The sequence below is a fragment of the Sparus aurata genome, chromosome 18, assembly GCF_900880675.1.
Source record: "Sparus aurata chromosome 18, fSpaAur1.1, whole genome shotgun sequence".
Classification (NCBI taxonomy): Eukaryota; Metazoa; Chordata; class Actinopteri; order Spariformes; family Sparidae; genus Sparus; species Sparus aurata.
The window spans coordinates 245,843-266,155 of record NC_044204.1 but is presented as its reverse complement, the minus strand read 5'-3'; the positions used below and the strand labels follow the sequence as shown (position 1 = coordinate 266,155).

The following is a 20,313-nucleotide window of genomic DNA, read 5'->3' as shown; positions in this document are numbered from 1 at the left end:
TAATGAGGTAGGAGGTCCTAACCTCAGTCAAGAGCATGATTGGTCAAATTGGAGAGCCAGACAAAAGCAAACCATTCCTGATCCCAAGCCTTGCTCCCTGTAACGTTGTAAACCAGCTCCAGTTAGCTTAATTGCCTCGACCGGTGTGACAGTTTAACTGGCGTTCATATTAACTTGCGAGGGTTCCAGATGTGCTGTCAGTGTGGTTTGAGAATCCCATCTGGAGAGGGGTCCTCGGCCATGTCCGCTAACCAGGAAAAACATTCTGCTCATCGCTCCATGTCATGTATATGTGTATTCGTTTTGACATGGCTTGAACACTACTATTCCACACGGAGATGCCGGGGCTGCGACCTGCAAACCACTGTTAGACGAGGACAACAGAGCACAAATCGTCCCAAAGTGCATTTTGTCGATTTCATATCTTTGTCGTGAATGTCTGTACTCTCAAACAACTCATGGGTGGAACAGTCTGAGACATTTGTTCACGCCGAGCGGCTCGAGAGCAGCGTGGAGACCGCTGTTAACGTTAGCTGTTAGCTATGTTAGCAGTCAGGTTTAGTCCTCCATAGTGTCTTAGTGTAAATGACCTTTAATGTGATGATTGTTTTAAGAACATGTTGTTGTTTTCATTCAGTTTACTAATATTCTTTGAAGCCAGGTTAATATTTAATGAATTATATTAGATGCTAAATGCAGGACTTTTATTTTGAAAGCGTCTCGCTGTGAACCGAAAGCATCCGTGTAATGAGGAATCGTGTGTCTCCGTGTTTGACATGTGCCTGCAAGGTTTTGCTGAACATAAGGAAAATGAGTTACATAGCACCTGGCTGATAAAGGGTACAAGGTTTGTTGTTTGTTGTCATTTGTTGTTGCTTCATAACATGTTTAATTCAGATCGTAACTTATACAGTTTTAAACAGTTTTGATATAGCATGTTTAAGCTAGCAGGAACACTAATCAGCATTAGTCCTGTCGGTACAGAGGAATGGAGATGAGGCTGGTTATTTCATTTGTATGTTTGTTAAATGTCCCATATTATGAAAAACTGACTTTTTCTGGTATTTGGGGTATTATTTTGGGTCTATGGTGCTGCCACACGCCTCGAAAACTTTGAAAAAAGACTATCCGTGCTTTTTTGAGTGAGATACAGATTTCTGAAGGTGTCTTGCCTGCAGTGTCCAGATACACAAGTCAAATTCGGCTGCGGCTGCCGACGTCATCGGCCGGTCATTTGAATATGTCTACCACACTACAGTTTTACCGCAGCTACAGCATTACCTTCTCGGAGATCCGCCATTATGTTATGAAAGTACCATGTCGGAGCCCTACGCAAAGTGCTCTGTTTTTGGCTGTAAAGAGAGCACACAACACTCCATCGTGTCCCAGCCGCAGAGGACAGAAGAGCAGCATGGATTTATTAATTTTTTAAGGCAACGTCCAGCTACAGTTAGCAAAAACTGTTCGTGTGTGCTAACCACCTCCAGACTGACTGTTTCTCCAACCTCGATCAGTACAAGGCAGGAGTAGTCGGGAGACTTTTTCTAACTTTGCGTGGAATACCTGCAGATGAGGGACATGTAAGTATACAAATAATTTGCTGTGTGTTTCTGTAGATAAGGGTGAACTCTTGAGTGATGTACTGTGTGTTTTACCATTAAGAACGAGGTAAGGTTAGCGGCTAACCGCTAACATTAGCTTCTCTGACCACACAAGTGAGTGCAACGTTACAGCAGAATCATTGTGTGTAGTACGTTTCTGATCTTGCACATTATGTTATGCGTGTCCTAAGGAAATGTCTGCATGTACAAGTATTTGGCTGTGTTTATTTAGCGATTTTACACGAACCAACCAAGCAGTGTCACATAGTACCAGATAACGCTAATCGCGAGCTTCCAAGCTAATGCTAACCACGAGCTTCTAGTTCGTGATCAACACGGTCTCCACATGCAAATCCAGAGACGCGGTCGGTCAAGCAGTACATATACACACCCTCTGCCAGGTCTAAGTTTTCAGGATTTTGTTAAAATAATGCATTTGAAAATGTTTTCTAAACTGGAATATGTTGGCATAGGCCGGGGCAAAATGAGTGTACTGTTGACTAGGGATGTAACGATGCATCGTGACACGATTAAAAATTGGTACAAATACGTGACGATTCGCACCGGTTGACAGAAAAAATTAATCGCGAATCAAGTCACGTGACTTACGTCACTACGTAGGTATGGGGCACAGAACGAGGGAAGACATGGCGACGGTATAGGCAACAAATTTGAAATAGAGGATGCACCGAGTGGTTTTAAATCACCTGTGTGGCGGCATTTTGGATACCCCATATACACAAATACAACCGGTGAGAAATGGACAGACAAAACCAAAACAGCATGTAAATATTGCAAGAGACCGCTTACATATACCGGCAACACGAGCAACATGCAGCAGCATATTAGCCGCCACCACAGTGAGAAGCAAAGTAACGTTACGCCACCTCCTGAGCGAAAATTGCCGAAGGGGCAAACCACCCTGACGAGAGGCTTTGCATCTCCTCTCCCCCATAACAACACAAGAGCACAAGAAATTACTAGGACAATTGGTTATTTTATTGGAAAAGATTTGAGGCCATTTTCCGTTGTTGAAAATTAGGGCTTTCGGCTGTTGATGAACACGCTGGAGCCAAGATACCGCATCCCGTTACGACAGCACTTCAGCCAGGTGGTAGTGCCAAAACTCTACCAGGAGGTAAGAGCTCATGTAGTTGAGGTTCTGATGATAGGGGAGGGCTGATACTGTGTCTATCACAACCGACGGGTGGACATCTAGAGCCACGCAAAGTTATATCACTATAACTGCTCATGTGATCAATGCCGAGTGGGAGTTGGCTGGCTTTGTGCTTCAGACGCGACCTCTTTTGGAGTCACATACTGGGGCTAACATAGCTGAAGTGCTAAAGGAGGCGGTGGCGGAATGGCAGCTGGAAAGGCAACAACAAGGTATCGCTGTTGTCACCGACAATGCGAGAAACATGGATGTGGCAGTGAGGGAAGCCGGGCTGGCACCGCACATCAAGTGTTTCGCCCACACTTTAAATTTAGCCACCCAGGCTGTTTGAGTGTACCGTGCGTTGCGCGCTTGCTGGGACGGATCCGGCGGATTGTGAACTTCTTCCACAGGAGCCCGACAGCCACTGCTGTGTTGGCTGCGAAGCAAAAACTACTGCTCTGCCCGGACATCAGTGAGCACAAGCTAATTGTGGACGTTACCACACGCTGGAATAGCAGCCTGGACATGATGGAACGATATCTCGACCTGCAACCGGTTGTGGCTGCTGCTCTGCTTAGCCCAGAAGTCCGTCGTAACGCCCGAGAAGTCGACACACTGGACAACTTGGACATCCGTGATGCCGAGGACATCATGAAACTTCTCACACCTTTGAAGACAGTCACCACCGTGCTAAGTGATGAACAAAACCCAACAGTGTCTCTAATTGTGCCCTTAAAGCACACGATTGAGCAGAGCATGTTGCCTGTGGAGGAGGACTCCACCATGGTGAGCATGATGAAGAAAGCTATCTTCAACAATTTATCAGACAGATACACTGGGCCTGGGGACAAACATCTGCTGGACTGCACTGCGCTAGACCCCAGATTCCGCTCTCTACCTCATCTTACCGAAGATCAGCGCCAGGATGTGTTCCAGAGGGTGAAGGAGAAAGCTGTGCAGATGCACAACCAGGTACTTATTTTACTTTCAATTACTAATAGTTGTACTAGTGTTGCTTTTGCGCTAAGGCCAGGTCTGTGTTTCATACTTATTTTCATACTGATCTTTGTCCTTGTTGTTGTCTCGTTTTTCCTGTATTTTTTCCTTGTCTCTTTTCCCCCTTCTATTGGTTGATCTGTTTTAGTGATTTTGTATTGGAGGGGAGGATTTTATATAAGCCCTTTGGGATTGTTTTCCTCTCCTGCACAATTATTTGCCTTTATATCATTATTAAACATATATATGTATATATATATATATATATATATGTATATATATATATATATATATATATATATATATATATATGTATATTATTTTTTAATAATTGCGCATATGAGTAATATAATATATATATATATTACTAAGTTCTTGTCTTGCTGTTTACAGACCAATTCCCCTGTGGAGGAAACTAATGAGGGTGTAACAGACACCGGTGCCTCTACACATGCTGCAGAGCTGCCTGCTGACCAGGCAGACATGGTGGATGCAGACCTTCAACAACCACCTCTCAAGAAGACTGCATTGGAAGATCTCCTGGAAGGGACTTTCACAGAAAGTGTAGGGGCAGCACAGACCGATCACATGTGTGGGATTGAGACAGAAATTGTCAGGTACAGAAGTGAAATGTCTATTTCCCTCACAAGCTGCCCACTCAAATGGTGGAAGGAGAACAGTAAGTTTTACCCACTGCTTTCACCTCTAGCAAAGGCTTACCTCACCACACCAGCCACCTCTGTCCCTAGTGAAAGGGTCTTTTCGACCACAGGGGATGTTGTAACCTCACAGAGATCTCAGCTTCGGCCTGAGAATATTGACATGTTGAATTTCCTCAAGAGAAACCTGAAAGTTTTAAGCTACACAAGCCAGTCTTAGTTTATTTGAAGAGATGTTATGTTTTGATGTTATTATTTTGATGTGGGATTAAAAAAAAAAAAATCCAGTTATTCTTTGTTATTTAAGTGAATAACTGCTTCAGTTGCACTTTTTTTATAAGACACAAAAACAGTGTTTAACAGTGTTTCTGTAAAGAAAGGACCTCTTTTTTTGGTCTAGATACTGAATTACACCAGTTTACACCAGTTAACTTGTGAGATTGTTTACTTGTGAGAAGAAAGGATATATTTTTCATGTATTTTGTTGTTTAAGATAACCATTTAAGTTGCACTTTTTATAAGAGGACACAAACTGTTTTACAGAGTTTCTGTAAAGAAAGCACCTCTAAGATTTTTTCCCTAAGAATAAAAGATTATTTTATTTGGTCATATTTTGTCTGTAGCTCATTTTGATACAAAAAAAAAAAATTGTGAGAAAATCGCATTGTGAACCGTATCGAATAGGGAGTTGAGTGTATCGTTACATCCTTACTGTTGACTGCTACATAGAGTTTAGATTCTCTGCCCGAGCCCGAGCCTGACCCCGACCCTGCCGCTATCCTCGGTCGGGCCCTTGATCAAGCATTTGTGCTTTTTGTTTTTGATAACTCAAAATTATGACTATATCTCAAGCTAGAAAACGTGCATCTCTCTCCTCCCTCCATTTTTGTGTTGCTGCGTGGTGTACAAGTGAATTATCCTCATGGTTAAAACGTGACTTGAGACACACGTGACATCACTCCGCAAGAAGCAAGAAGAAAGCAAAAATATATATTTGTACTAAGGAAAATGACAATAATAATTGTAACGCACAGTGACTCGAATAAATAACTTTAATCTGATAACTGGTTTGGAAATATTAACGCATTAGATTACTCGTTACTGAAAAAAAGTGGTCAGATTAGAGTTACGTAACGCGTTGCAGCCTTTAGTGCTTGAATTCTACTGTAACAGTGCTGTCATGTGTTATCCTATCCATATCTGGAAATGCTGTGCAGGATAATTGAACTGTGATTACTTGTTGAGAACATTTGCCCATTTCTCACAATTGTTTTCATGTTTTATTGTCTTTTTACTGTTCAAGACTCTACCTGGCTGCACTGCATTACAATGAGAATGCTGACAGAGGACAAGCTACCACATCATCAGGAGATCCTCTTTTCAAACTGAGCTTTCCAAAGTCGAGGAAGGAAGGAAGGGAGAGTGCAGAGCCAAACCCGTGAAGACAGAGACGACATTGCGTAAGTTTTACAATCTTTTATTTGAACCTCTCAAATTAAAATAAACATGGACACACAGACATCACACAAAAGGTTGAAAACAAACACAAACTCTTAAAATCTGAATTCTTTTAAGATGGTTTTTAAAATAAATAATAAGGAGAATGTATAAATAAGAAGTAATTAGGAGAAATAAGAAAACTTCACAACAGTACAGCACAAGGCTTTTTGGTTCTACTGCAGTTTTCCTGTAAACATACATTTGTTTATTGCACTGCAGACTGCGGTGATGCACTGTTGGAGATGGTTTTCCAGGACCCTGCCCCATATGTGAACGAGGTGCTGAAACTCATAATCCCTGAAGACCTCTCGGACCACGCAACTCTCACTCTCCACCCCAGAGAGCCCCAGCACCAGCTTACAAAGCTTCTGTAGGCTGTATTGGCTGAACACAATTCAATATAAAGTCAGCACTGAATGTTTACACCCATGGAAACTAGATACTTTCTTTGTTATTATTTTCATATTGATATTGAAGTTAATATATAAAGTCAAACTGTTTCACTTCAGATATTTATTTTCTTCTTGTTGTTAGTATTTCATTCATGTCAACACATGTTTACAAATGTTTCTTACAATAAAACATCTTTCCTAATGTTCTGTGTTTTCATTGTTTGATATGTAATTTTCATGTTAATAAGTAAAAGATAATAAACTATAAGCAATGTAAGATAGAAGAACCAGTTATGTACTTTTTATCTTGACACTTTTGCGATAAATGAATAGTATTTATGTGACTAAAAGCTGACTGCACTATTCCCCTCAGACGTAAAGGTCCATAGTCTGTCCCATAAATGTTCAGTGCATTCTGCAGTGCAGATACATTCAGGCAGACACGTTACAGGCCAGGAGGGTCCACCATGCATGATGGTGGCTCAGGATGCTGCTGTAGTCTTCATGTAACCTAGAAATAGTTGATGAAAGGTTATGACGTAGAGTGACAATAGATTAGAGAAAAGAGAGACTGCAAAATGACAACCTTGTTTGCCCAGTGTTCACACTTCATTGTGGTATTTCCATACAGCAGATATTCTCAGGTTCTGTAGGCATTTGTTCACAATTGCCACAGGAACACCTGTTTTTCATGCAGAATTTTTACAATTAATTGGAAACTATGATCACTAATCACGTCGCTTGTTTCTTTGGTAATATATTTGAAGTTTATAAACCGTTGTAACTGGTTAAAAAACAATTCTGCAGGTAGAGAGGTGATGGGAGGCAACTGTGGCTTACTGAAAACTACAGTTATTGAAAATTGCTGGCAGTAGCTAATTACAGGTTGTCACTGCAAATAAGAGCAGGTTCTCAATCAACTTACCTGGCTACATAAAGGTAAATAATAGTATGGGGCTACGCTTTTCTCTTGTAACTGCTATTGCTAAATTGCATCCGCGTTACTGTAACTGAACAGCAGTAAACACCAGCCAAGGTTTGGCTAAGCTTTATGATGTAAACAGTGGAGGCAGGAGAAGGGGGCTGTTATCAGTAACAAAGTGGGGCAGATGGCCAGTAAGCCCGTGAAACTTTCGTTTGTCTGCAGTAACATAATGTCGAGGTAACAAAGTTAACTACTAACCACTGAGAAACATCAATGTTCATTCTTGGCTGCTTACTTTCTTCTGGAGCCTCTTGTTGTTCTGGGTCGGACCACAGTCTGTTGTCCGGCAGCCATTACCCCCACAAACTCAGCCGTTGCCATTGTCACACGATGCCGTCCACACATCTTCAGCAGGCAGGAAGTGGTGGGTAGCACCAAGGGCGGCGCACGCAGTAGCCAGTAGCTCTGGTGTTTCAAGAACCTTGCTGTGCTCAATCCTTCAGCTTTTTTCGACCAAAGCATGTTACTAACATTCCATTTAGAACCAAGGGACCATGTCTAGAAGCAGAAATGAGCATAATATGGGACCTTTAATATAAAAGAAACACATTGTGTGTGGTTTGTAGTGGCTTTAATATATAAAGTTAAATTTCATTTTTAATACAAATGTCCAGGTTAAAAGTTTAATTATAAGTTAAAAACATTACTTACAGCTCTCCAATAGAGGTTGTCATTTAAGTTAAAACAGTTTAAAATATGATTTTTCTGTTAATGTAACAGTGAAGTGATGATTATATTTTGATTATATTTTGTGTGAATTTATGATAATAAGGTCATGAAGGAAGATATTTACATCTATTTTTTATACCTTTTTCGTAGCTCAAGTGTACAACGGTCCTTCAATAAACACTTTGGATCATCAGTGAAAGAGAGTCTGACCATCATTCAGCAGGGGGTGTTTCGCCTGCTGATACCAGAATAAAGCGTGTTGCAGTTGTCCAGTCTGGAGGAAATAAAGCATGTAGCTCCAAGTCTGCAGGGGACAAGAATGACCTGATCTTGGTTAGCTTTCTCAGTTGGGCAAAGCAGGACTGCACCACTTAGTCACCTCAGCATCAAAAGATAATTCTGAGTCAAAAATTACATTAAGATTGTGGGCCTCTTTTCAAACATTGATAAATAAGGTGACCAGACTAGAGGAGAGATTGTTAATGCTGCTAGTGCTGGGGTCAGAGGGGATCATTATAACAATGTCTGAATTGGAGTCATTTAACTGCAGAACATTTCCATTTTTTGATCTCAGCAAGGCATGACATAATACAAGAAATATCATAGTGGGACACACAACTGCGTATCATCTGCATAGCAATGGAAATCAATGTTGTGTCTATGCATGATTTGCCCCAGGGGTAGCATGTAAATAGTGAGTAGGAGGGGACCCAAAATAAACCCTTGAGTGACCCCACAATAGAGAGGAGCACAAGAAGTGGAGGCTTCTCCAAGCATTACAGAGAATGACCTGTTGAACAGATAGGAGATGAACCAATCCAGAGCCACTTCATTGATACCAACATAATTCTTCAGACAGCTGATTAAGACATTATGGTCCACTGTGTCAAAACCCGAGCTGAGGTCAAGGAGAATAAATATTGAATACAGGCCTGTGTCGGCTACAAGCAGTAAGTCATTGGTGACCTTGACCAGTGCAGTCTCAGTGCTGTGAAGGGAGCGGAAACCAGATTGAATTTTTTTCGAAAATATGATTGTCGTTCGTAAAAGATATCAGTTGAGTGGAGACGATTTTTTCTAAAATCAGCTTTGAGATTGGTGACCTAAAATTACTTGACCTCTCTAGAGAGGGATCTCGAGAGGGTTTTTTAAAAGAGGGTAAACAGTGGCATGTTTAAAATTGGAGGGGAAAGTACCAGTAGACAAAGAGCAGTTGGTAATGGCTAAGATGTCTGGACCAACCATCTGAAATAAAAACCAAGTAGGAATGCAGTGTGAAAGGCATGTGGATTCCCAGAGGAAAATTTTACTGCTCAAAGCTCCAAAGCCATAAAGGACCTCAATGAGAGTTCTCATTTCAGTCTCGTTGTAGTCTTTTTTGGTCACAAACATTTCTCATTTGTTTTTCCTAAAACTCCTTAGGAGCAATAGGTGAGACTTGAGACTTTACCGCTTAAACCTTGCTCCTTTCCAGCACTGGGGAGACATTCTGAAACTTCATTGAGAGCTTGATGAAATCTCCTTTGAAACTTACAGGGAGCCCAAGTTGAGATTTTCTGCACCTGTTTCTCAGGAGAAAAAATTGAGAAACAGGAGAAATCAGCCACAGCCTCACTTTGGTCTCACATAGATCTCATAGTTGTCTAGGAGAAATGAATGAGACACTACTGAGCTCTCTTTTCCAATTTTTGTTTCCTCTGGGTGATTTTGAAAGTTCAATAGTACGTTACAGGGTAGACATCGTCATGACCCTAGATTCATGTTCCTTGTGTCATGTTCTTGTGTCTGGTTTTGTCTTGTGGATTCTTGTAGTTGACTTAAATGTCTTTGTATCGTGTCTTGTTGTGTCTTGTGTTTTGATTTTCCATGCCCCTCTGTGTCCTTTAAGTGTCTCCTATGTTCTTCCCTCTGTCACCCTCTGTCTGTTGTATTGTTCCCTCCATGTTTTCTCCTCTGTGCTCCTCCCCCTCGTTACCACACCTGGCCTCCTCCCTCCTCACCTGTTCCTTGTCTCATCGTTAGTGTCTGTGTTTTAAGTCTCTGCTTTCCCTCTTGTCTTCTTCCATTCATTGCCACTATCTGTGTCAGCCTCTGTTCATGTTCATGTTCCTGTTCCTGCTCCTGTCTATGTCCTCCCAGAGTTCCTTCTGTTCCCAGTCTCCCCGTGGTATGTGTTCTTTGGATTTTGATTCTTGCATTTTTGCCTTTTTGATTTGAACTTTGCTTTTGATTTTTACTTTGTCCTTTTGTTTGCACTTTGTTTAGCTGTCTTGGTTGCTACTTTGCTTTTGTCCCTTTTGCCTAGTTTTTGGTCTTGCTCCCTTTTGTTTTTGCATCGATCAGCTTTGAGAATAAAGCTCGCTTTTTGTTTCTCCCTGATCTTGCCTTCTGTCTGAGTAACTGCGTTTGGGTCCACCTCCTATATCCATAGTTTGCCCCTTTTAACTTGACCTGACAGACATAGAGATTTGGTTAGAGAGAAGTCGGTTAACGTTGAGAGTTGGCAGGAGTCAACTACCATATCTCTAAAATGCTGCTGAATCTCCAGTATTTTGTTAAAAAAGTGATTAAGAAATTCTTCACATTTGTCTTGGGAGGGTTCAACTGGCTGGGTAGGAGGGGGGCCAACCACAGAAATTACAGTTTTAAAAAGAATTCTGGGATTATGACACTGTTTGGCAATTAACTTATAGTTGTTTCTTGCTTCTCTGATTGTACATTGATAAGTGAACATTAGCTCTTTTAAAGAAGCAAGGGAGACACTGAGTTGATCTTTTTTCCATTTCCTCTCTGCCATCCTGCATTGTCTCTTTAAAATCCCCAGTTCTTTGTTCAGCCATGCTAGAGAATGAGGTTTCAGCATTTTAAGTCTGACTGGAGCTATAGCGTCTAATATATTTGTGCAAGAGCTATTAAAACCACTGACAAGTGAAATCAACCATGTTCACCTCATCCACATAGAAATCATGGGCAAGGTCAGGTCAAGGTCAACTAAAATCTAAAAGTTTAATAAAATCAGGGGTGAAAAAGGGCAATAGACATGGATATTAAAGTCTCCAAGAATGAGAACTCTGTCATATTGTAACAAGATGACTGATAAAAGGTCTGATAATTCCTGAATAAAACCAGAAATTAGTTTAGGGGGTTGGTAAATTAAAACACATAAAATAGGCAATTTATTCTTTAAAAAATTAGCAAAGACTCTCCGCACAAACGGAACTTGAGAACAGTTAAAATAATTTCTGTGTATTACTGTCATTCTTGGTTGTTGGAAAAATAAATAATCTGGGGGGAAAGACTCAATGAGAGGGGCACATTCATCAGGATTAATCCAAGAATCTGTGATTTAAAAGCAGTGATTACAGAAGTGGTTTTAACTGTGAGGTTGTTTCTGTGTGGACTTTGAGTGGATGTTGGTAGTGCACACTGCCTTTCAGTGATCCTAACAGGAACCCTAACAACAGGACTAAGTGACTTGATAAAACTAGCACCGCACTGTCTGGGCAGGGTCCTGCTGGGGAGACAATCAATTCAGGCTAAAACAACCCATTATATTTAAAAAGGTCCCATCTGGCCCAAAAGGAGTCAAAACGACTAATAATAAAACCAAGTCCAGTTGCAGCACTGAAACTTTGCATCCACAGGTGCAGATTGAAAAGACGGATAAAGCGTTCGAGCTCTTGGTCACAGTAAGAGTGGGACCAGACAGGACACACCTCCTCCCCAGGCTTTCAACTGTGGAGGTCAAAGACTCAAGTTCATAGTGCAGCTTGCTGGATTGTCTGGACATGTCGTCATTGGTGCCGGAGTGCACTATCACAGTGTGGATGGTGGAATGAGGACGAGGTGAAACGAGTGGAGTGCTTCTGATGGAAGGACGGACAAAGTCCGCAGCGCGAGCAGGAGGTGGAATAGGAGAGAGGACTGACTCTGGGGGAAGCTCAGCCAGAAGAGAGAAGAAGCTAGAGAGTGGGATAACATCCCTGCCGATACCAAATGGGTTGTAGAGGGGAAGAGGGAGTCTTTTGTGACTCTCGAGACGTGTCAGCTGGAAACACAGCTCTGTTTGCCGCTGGAGAAGATCCTCAATGAGCCACTCAGTGGATCGTAGCTCCTGCCTCAGCCCTGCGACCTCTGCTGATGGGGCTTTCGCTGACATGAGGGACACGGTGTCCTTCAAACCCTGAACATCACCCGGTTGGAGACAGATATATTTACATCGCCTGCATAGGCAGAAAGTGTAGGAAAATCACAATCGTTCTTGAAAGTGCCGGTCAGTGAGAGACCACTGAGTCGATCTCTCAACCTGCACAGCAAGGGTTCGATGGCTAAGCTGTGCAGCTGGCCTGAGATGGGACAACCCTGTTTTATGCCTCTCTTTACAGGGATTGGCCAACTCAGCCCTGCCCCCACCTTCACCATACACTGTGCATCCCTGTTTAATGAACTCAATCAAGACAAAAAAAATCAATCACCAATACCAAACGCCAAGTAGTGACAATGATGATGATGATGATGATGATGATGATGATTATTATGATGATGATGGCGATAATGATGATGATGATGATCTGTGTGTGTGTGAGTGAATCAATGTGAGGATAAATAGTGTTTATGTCACCAACAGGTGACAGGATTGGCCAACTCAACCCTGCATGTGGCCAACACAGGTTGAACTGTGTAGTTTACTGTCACCAGGTCAGTTCTGAATTGCTCTGACTGGTCATGTGACAAGAGAATAAAGGTGGAGGTGTTGGGGGAGGTGATGGAGGTGAAGGAGGTGTTGGGGGAAGAGAGCCCCTCTTTCAGTCAGATATGTAACTGGAGCCATCTGTGTTATTATTATGAGCGCTGCTGTTGGAGCTGGTGCCACCTTCAGACCGGCTCCATTGTGTGGACGCTCTCAGGATCAGATTATGCCCCCACCCCCATAATGGGCTCTATACAGAGACACATTAGGTTGCTGTGGTCACCTGGAGCCGCCCACCACCCGACTCACTCTTTCATCCTTTGTACCGCCAAACAGGAAGGGGAGGGCCTTCACTCTGCAATGCAGCTGGTACAAATACACCCACCCCACCACAAGCACCACCCTGGATTACACCCTGAACAAGAAGGACACACCTACAGGTCTTCATGTCATGGACTTCACCTCCAGTCAGTACTGCTGCCTCCTTAAAGCACTGAGCTGTACGATGAGCTGCAGATGACACATCCGCCGATCGGAGGTCACCTGCAGACGACACATCAGCTTATCGGAGGCCACCTGCAGGGAGAAAACATCCTGTTTGTGACAACACAGTGGCTGTGTCTCAATTCGGGGGCAGCATCCTTCGGAGTGCGTATTTGAAGTGCAATTACGTCACTAAGCCGCGCAAAGCTTGTCCCAATTAAAAGTGTCCTCCAAATGCTCCCCAAAAATGCCTCCTTCTTTTGCCTGTTCCTGGAGGACACACCGCTACTATCCTTCACGGCTACAAATTGCCCAAGATTCATTGTGCACCCAAAGAAAAGAAAGAAACAAATAATGGCGACCTCAAGTGGCGCAGATCTCATATTTAAATGTAAGTACTGGGTTTATACTCATTTTTTACTAATTTGAGCGTCAAACGCCAGATATGTTAAACTACCTTAAAACCTCAAAATATCAGTTAAAATACGTTGGTAATGCTCAACTTGATGCCTTTTACTTTCAAACATTAGACGTTCAGAGGTTGGCTTATATCTTATATTGTATTGTGGCTGTGGAGATGTTATAGACTCGTTTTACTTGATGTACATAAATGGACCAAGATGAACAGATTCAGATCAGGCTGTGATCTGTTTAAAGCAGTGGTGTCAAACTGATCCTGTAAAGGGCCGTGTGGCTGCAGGTTTTCATTCCAACCAAGCAAGAACACACCTGATCCAAATCAGGTGTGTTCTTGCTTGGTTGGAATGAAACACACCTGATTTGGATCAGGTGTGTTCTTGCTTGGTTGGAATGAAACACACCTGATTTGGATCAGGTGTGTTCTTGCTTGGTTGGAATGAAAACCTGCAGCCACACAGCCCTTTACTGGATCAGTTTGACACCACTGGTTTAAAGTCTAGTTAAACGTTGGAATGAAGAGCTATGTTTATGATTATCCTCATGATTATATTTTTTTTGCTGTATTAGAACTCTTTGTCTGTTGACGTAACACAAACATCTTTTACATTTCGTTGTGTTTTGGGGAGCAAACAGAGAAGCTTCATCACTGTCCGAGATCAGAGCAACATTAGTTCACAGGGCGAAACATTCTGCCGGCTGGATGGGAGTAAGGCAATAATATATATAATAATAAATAATAAATAGCCGATTTGTCAGTCCTGATGTCACTTTTTGTAAATCTTTGCATCCCTGTATTAATGTGATCTTGTGTTTACCTTTGCTCCTGCTTCGAGGAGGAGGGAGGATGAAGGAGGACACGAGGCTGCAGAGAGTTGTTGTTATTTAGTTAACATATGAGTTCTTTTAAATAATTTCTTCATAATTGTTCATTTTATATAATTCATGAAATAAAATATTGTTCTATTATTGCACGTTGTCTATTACATTCAGTACAATTTATGACAGCAAGCAGCATCAAGTGCTACTTATCAGGGACAACAAGGGATTGAATGTTTTCTTTTATTATTAAGGTAATTAAAAAATTACAGCATAAATAACTATTTACAGATTATTAACTATTAACAAAAACAATTATTATTAAAAACAATATTAAAACAGTTACAGATGATGGACAGTAACAGGCTGAGCAGGAGTCCCTGCAGTGCTGCTGGGCTGGATGGTGTCAGTGGGACATCATCTGGGTCGGTACTCAGGGTGTTTGGGGGTCCAGTCTCCTCTGTCCACTACATCGTCTATCAACTGGGTCTGCAGTTCTGACTCGATCGACAGCTAATTAAGAATGTTTTAAGAAAGAGGCAAGAATTATAATTTATTAATAATAGATTATTACAACAAACAAACTATCTACCAAACACTTTAAATAGGAATAATGCCTTTAAAATTTAAATAAAACCATATGTGGCGATCAGTAGTATATGTCCGCATTAACGTAAAGTATTGGTATGTTAATGACCCCAAACTGTTAGCTAGCTAATAATATTGATAACATTATTGTGGGTTCAATACCAGGTTTACCTCTCCACGGTCCTCTCAGCCGGAGATAAACCAGAGCCGCTTCTCCTCTTCCTCCACAAGCAGGAGGATTCAAAGGGAAATCAGGAATTCCTGGAGCTCAAACAGATCTGACAGTCAAACTTTACTCTTCTTGTCACTTTCACTGACCTGGGCTGCACAAATAGTGACGTACGGATAGAGGCGGGAACATCTGGTGACGCAACCAGGAAATGCTCCAAAAGGTAGACAGTCCCATTTCACAACAGGCTGACGGCCTGCAGGGCGCACCGAAGTACACTCATTCGGTGAGATTGCAAAGGGCGGCTCCTTGGAGTGTGCAGACCCTGAATTGGGACACAGCAAATGTGAGTGTGATGAAAGGACCTGATGTCAGTGACGAGGCTGAAGCAAACTGACTTTAACAGTCCAGAAGTCACAGAATGTGTTTCATGTGTGTCAGAAGCTGCATTCATATTTTATGTAGCATGTATTACTGCTCATCCTGCTCCTCCTCCTTGTCCTGCTCCTCCTCTTCCTGCTCGTCCTGCTCCTCCTCCTCCTGCTCGTCCTGCTCCTCCTCTTCCTGCTCGTCCTGCTCCTCCTCCTCCTGCTCCTCCTCTTCCTGCTTGTCTTGCTCCTCCTCCTCGTGCTCCTCCTCTTGTCTTGCTCCTCCACTTCCTGCTCGTCCTGCTCCTCCTCCTCCTGCTCGTCCTGCTCCTCCTCCTCCTGCTTGTCCTGCTCCTCCTCTTCCTGCTCGTCCTGCTCCTCCTCTTCCTGCTCGTCCTGCTCTTCCTCATCCTGCTCCTCCTCTTCCTGCTCGTCCTGCTCCTCCTGCTCCTCCTTCTCCTGCTCCTCCTCTTCCTGCTCGTCCTGCTCCTCCTCTTCCTGCTCGTCCTGCTCCTCCTCTTCCTGCTCGTCCTGCTCCTCCTCCTCCTGCTCCTCCTCTTCCTGCTTGTCCTGCTCCTCCTCCTCCTGCTCCTCCTCTTGTCCTGCTCCTCCTCTTCCTGCTCGTCCTGCTCCTCCTCCTCCTGCTCCTCCTCCTCCTCTTCCTCCTCCTCTTCCTGCTTCTCCTGCCCCTCCTCCTTGTCCTGCTCCTCCTGCTCCTCCTCCTCCTCCTCTTCCTGCTCCTCCTGCTCCTCCTCCTCCTCCTCCCCTGGTCCTCTGTTAACAAGCTTCCCCCCCTCTGATCAGTGAAGTGTGATGTTGTGTGATGTCAGCAGGACGCTGCCTGCTCTGATTGTGAGGGGCCTGTTTTTGATTGGATAAGTGGCTCAGCTTTCTTTGTGCCTTTGAGCCTGAGGTGCCTGTTGGGCTCTTAATCAGCAGTGCGGCGTTCAGGGGGCACTGGATAAAGGAGCGCCGCCTCATTCAGACCCCGCTGTTCATTGTCCCTCTCTTCCACACCTCGGCTGAGCAAGGTAAACAAACGGCAATCAAAAGGCGGAGCTTCAGAGGCGAGCCGCCACGGTGGGGGGGCTGCTCCTCAAACGTGACTGCTGTCCCCCTGAACAACCCATCCACTCTCCCCCTCAACTCTCCCCCATCCTGTCCACTCTCCCACTGAACTCTCCCCCAGTTTACTTATCAGAATTCTGATCTGCTGTTTCAGTTTTGGACTTTTTAAAAGTGTTTTTAATTGAAACTTTCCTGAAGAGATGTTGTTGTGTGCAGGGTCACTTGGAATATTTAATATCTATAAAGTGATTTTAATTAGTTTCAGTCTCTCACTTTATCATCATGTGACCTTGGGTTTATTGTGGGTCCTCTTGGTGGGTCTGGACCTGCAGGTTGGACCACTGGGCCTCTCAGAGGATTTATTCACTGACCCTGTGTCCTTTCTTTCTTTCTGAAAACATGAAAATCCTCCAGACAAAGCAGTGAATACTTTTACTTTGAGTACATGTTAGTGAAACTTGTGTACTGATATGCTTCTACTTGTATGGTTGGATTTGTGAATGTTGTGATCTAAATTTGACTCGTCTTGTGCCAAACTCCCCCCCCCCCCCAACCCCCCCGTACATAGACAAAGACACACACACACACACATACAAACACACATTTTCACTCCGACATGGCCCTAATCCCCCATTTATAGCCCCCTCCTCCCTCGCTCTCTTCTATTCTTTGGCAGCCTCGCGCGCTCTCAGGGGATCAGATGTGCTGATGAGGCGTCGTGTGACCAAACTGCAGCTTTACTGTTGGATTGTGGTTTTGACTCTTTAGCTGATCCTCAGAGGATCAACGAGCTGAAAGGACTCGACACCACTTCAACGAGACACATCAGACCTGTGACTTCATCACAGTGCCCATTATTTAGTTTGTGTCTTCACATGATGCTGTGTTCATGAACATTTATTATAAAGCTGAGGTTTCTTCTGTCTGAAATGTGTTAAAATCAGACTGATGAAGGTGTCATGTAGATATATGGTTGTATCTTGTGCATACAAAAATGATATTGGGTCAATCTGTACAAACTCAAATCCAGAACTTTGCCCGGTTCTTGACGATAAATCAAGTCTTCCTGCTGCACTGATTACTGTCAGTGATCGTCTTTATATGGATTGTGAATCTCACCAACGTCTCAGATTGTCTTTAAATGTGTCCTGAACATCACAGAGACATTGACTTACAACATGTCGACGGTTTGGAGCACAAGGGGTGAAAGTGACATTTTCAGAATTTGACGGGAGAGCTAAAACAAACTTTACATTGATTGTATTTACTTGATTAAAAACAACATATTTGAGCAATAGATTAGGGATCACAGAATCCATATTTTAAAGAATTATTTTTTGGAGCTCAGTGCACTTAAGCCTGTTTTGCTCCAAACTCAATTGAAGTTTTTCACTCATGCCTTTTTTTTCAGCCTTTATTTTAAAAAAGTAACTTTTATTGGAACCATATTTTTTACCATTTGATAGAGCTCATCAAGACCTTTAAAATGATGTATAAAACTGATGGATTTTCACCCAAGATGTCACTTACGCCCCTTGTGCTCCAAACCCTTGATGTGTTCATTTAAATAGTTGTTACTGAATGTTTACAGTCATCACATTAATAACAATAAATTGTTTTGTTTTCATTCATTATTATCTCCAGTAGTTTTCACTTTGTTGAACCAGCTAGCTGACATTTTTAACATGTCAGAATCACAGCAGACTATTTCCCCAAGATGTCATCGCTGCTGTGTTGAGTCTTAACAACGCCCCATGGCTCGCACCACCATCCTGATGAAGTGTGAGAGTAACTGTTTCTCCAGCACATAAAGACCACATCCCTGCCAGCCTGGACCCTCACAAGTACACTTTCAGAACCACACATCCACAGAGGATGTCTTATCCACTGCCCTCCACTAAGTCTGCACACAACTGGAGACAAAGAACTGCTGCATCAGAATGCTGTTTGTTGACTTCAGTTCAGCATTCAACACAATCTCACCATGAAGCTGACTGGAAACTAAACACTCTGCATCTGGATATTGGACTTCCTCTCAAGCAGAGTCCAGACAGTTCTGATTGGCTGTCACACCTCCTCCATGTTGGTGCTCATCACCAGAGCCCCCCAGAGCTGTGAGCTCTGCCCCATGCTGTTCACTCTGTAGACCATGACTGCACCGTACACATCAGGACAACTCTTGTGTCTTAGTGAAGAGTGAGTAAAAAACCTCTGTCATCAGACGACACATCGTCATCTTACAGAAGTTTGCTGCATCATTTCTGTCTCTCTGTGGAGATGACTCAACTCTATGATACAGAAACACATGATGGTGATGGTGATGATGATAACGATGGTGATGATGATGGTGATGATGATGGTGATGGTGATGGTGATGATGATAACGTTGGTGATCATGATGATGATGGTGATGATGATGGTGATGATGGTGATAATGATGATGATGATGATGATGGTGATGGGGATGATGGTGACGATGATGGTGATAATGATGATGATGGTGATGATGGTGATGATGATGACGGTGATGATGATGATGACGATGATGGTGATGATGATGGTGATGATGGTGACGATGATGGTGATGATGATGGTGATGATGATGGTGATGATGATGGTGATGGTGATGATGGTGACGATGATGGTGATAATGATGGTGATGATAATTCCACACATGACATCTAAGATTTCCTGATGACAGATTATTAAACATTATGACAAATCAAAGATGAAACATTTGAGCTTCACTTCAATGTTTTATAAATCACAACAGGCTCTACATTAAATATACAGTGTGACACAATAACATTACATAATCAATATCTCATCCAACTGTAATTATTCACATTGACATCATGTTAAGTATCTCCTAGTTTTGATTGGCTCTCCGATCCAACAATCTGATGAGATTCAGATTTGGAGGAAGTTAAAAACAGCTAGTTAAGTGCTGTACAGCTGCAATGAAAGGTGTTGGAGAAGCCAAAACGAGCGTCTAAAGAGCGCGGCGGCGGGGGTCTGTGGAGAGGTGAAACATCTGCATTATGGGACTGATGGCACCTCATCACCCGGACAGAGAGCTCCCCCCAGATGGCAGTGTGGACTCTGCGGGCTGAAGGCTTTCACCGATGGACAAAAGACTTCTAATTGAGAACAAACTGTCAGAGAAAGAGACGAGACCATGACCGCAGAGGGGCCTGCCCCGGACCCACGGCCAGCTCTGGGGCCCTGGGCTCAGTCTATCAGTGGCCCCAGGCCCCTACGACCTCCTCAGACCTCCTCAGACCTCCTCAGACCTCTTGTGACTGACACAAGAGGCCACGAAAGATAACACGCTCAGCAGCTCCACACAAAGAGCTTCAGTGCAGACACAGGACAAATCAGCAGAGTGTCAACGAGCCACAGAGAGAGTGTGATGTCTGAGAGGGAGGACAGGGGGAGTCTTGCTCATCTGAGGACAGAAACAAGAGGGACGATTCAAAGATCTGTAACCAAGTCTCTAATAAAACTGATTAGGTTGTCACATGAGAAACTCTGTGACATTAAATCAAACCTCCAAGTCAATAAATCAGTTTTCGTCTCACCTCATCATCTCTGAGTCAGAGTTTTTCAGTATTCGATGAATTTGGAAAGAGACTCAATAATCAATTGTCTCACAAACTGGACCTTTAAATGAGTTTAAGTTGAATGTTTCACTGAAAAATTAAAGTTTAGACCAAAGACTGTCTGTCAGATTAAACTTATTCAGTTTGT

The 20,313-nt window shown here is 43.0% G+C and overlaps 1 protein-coding gene and 1 long non-coding RNA gene across 4 annotated transcripts; one reads left to right on the top strand and one right to left on the bottom strand.

Annotated features, from left to right (window-relative positions):
• Window positions 1–1,242: 1,242 nt before the first annotated feature.
• Window positions 1,243–5,762, top strand: LOC115569104 (zinc finger BED domain-containing protein 4-like). 3 transcript variants are annotated; one of them, XR_003981484.1, is made up of 2 exons: window positions 1,243–1,580; window positions 5,719–5,738. XR_003981484.1 is itself a non-coding variant. In XM_030397033.1 (2 exons), exons 1-2 carry the CDS (start codon window positions 2,965–2,967, stop codon window positions 5,746–5,748), a joined length of 798 nt encoding a protein of 265 aa, XP_030252893.1. In that variant the 5' UTR covers window positions 2,096–2,964; the 3' UTR covers window positions 5,749–5,762. The 3 variants fall into 3 exon arrangements, 2 of the variants coding, with proteins under 2 accessions (XP_030252893.1, XP_030252892.1); XM_030397033.1 differs by lacking the exon at window positions 1,243–1,580 and adding an exon at window positions 2,096–3,732 and having other exon boundaries at window positions 5,719–5,762; XM_030397032.1 differs by lacking the exons at window positions 1,243–1,580; window positions 5,719–5,738 and adding exons at window positions 2,096–3,732; window positions 4,150–4,676.
• A 996-nt stretch (window positions 5,763–6,758) lies between these two features.
• Window positions 6,759–8,370, bottom strand: LOC115569281 (uncharacterized). The gene is made up of 3 exons (XR_003981529.1): window positions 8,101–8,370; window positions 7,528–7,790; window positions 6,759–6,818 (listed from the first exon to the last, which is right to left on the bottom strand). It is a non-coding gene; the product is annotated as an uncharacterized LOC115569281 (long non-coding RNA).
• Between the last annotated feature and the right edge of the window lie 11,943 nt (window positions 8,371–20,313).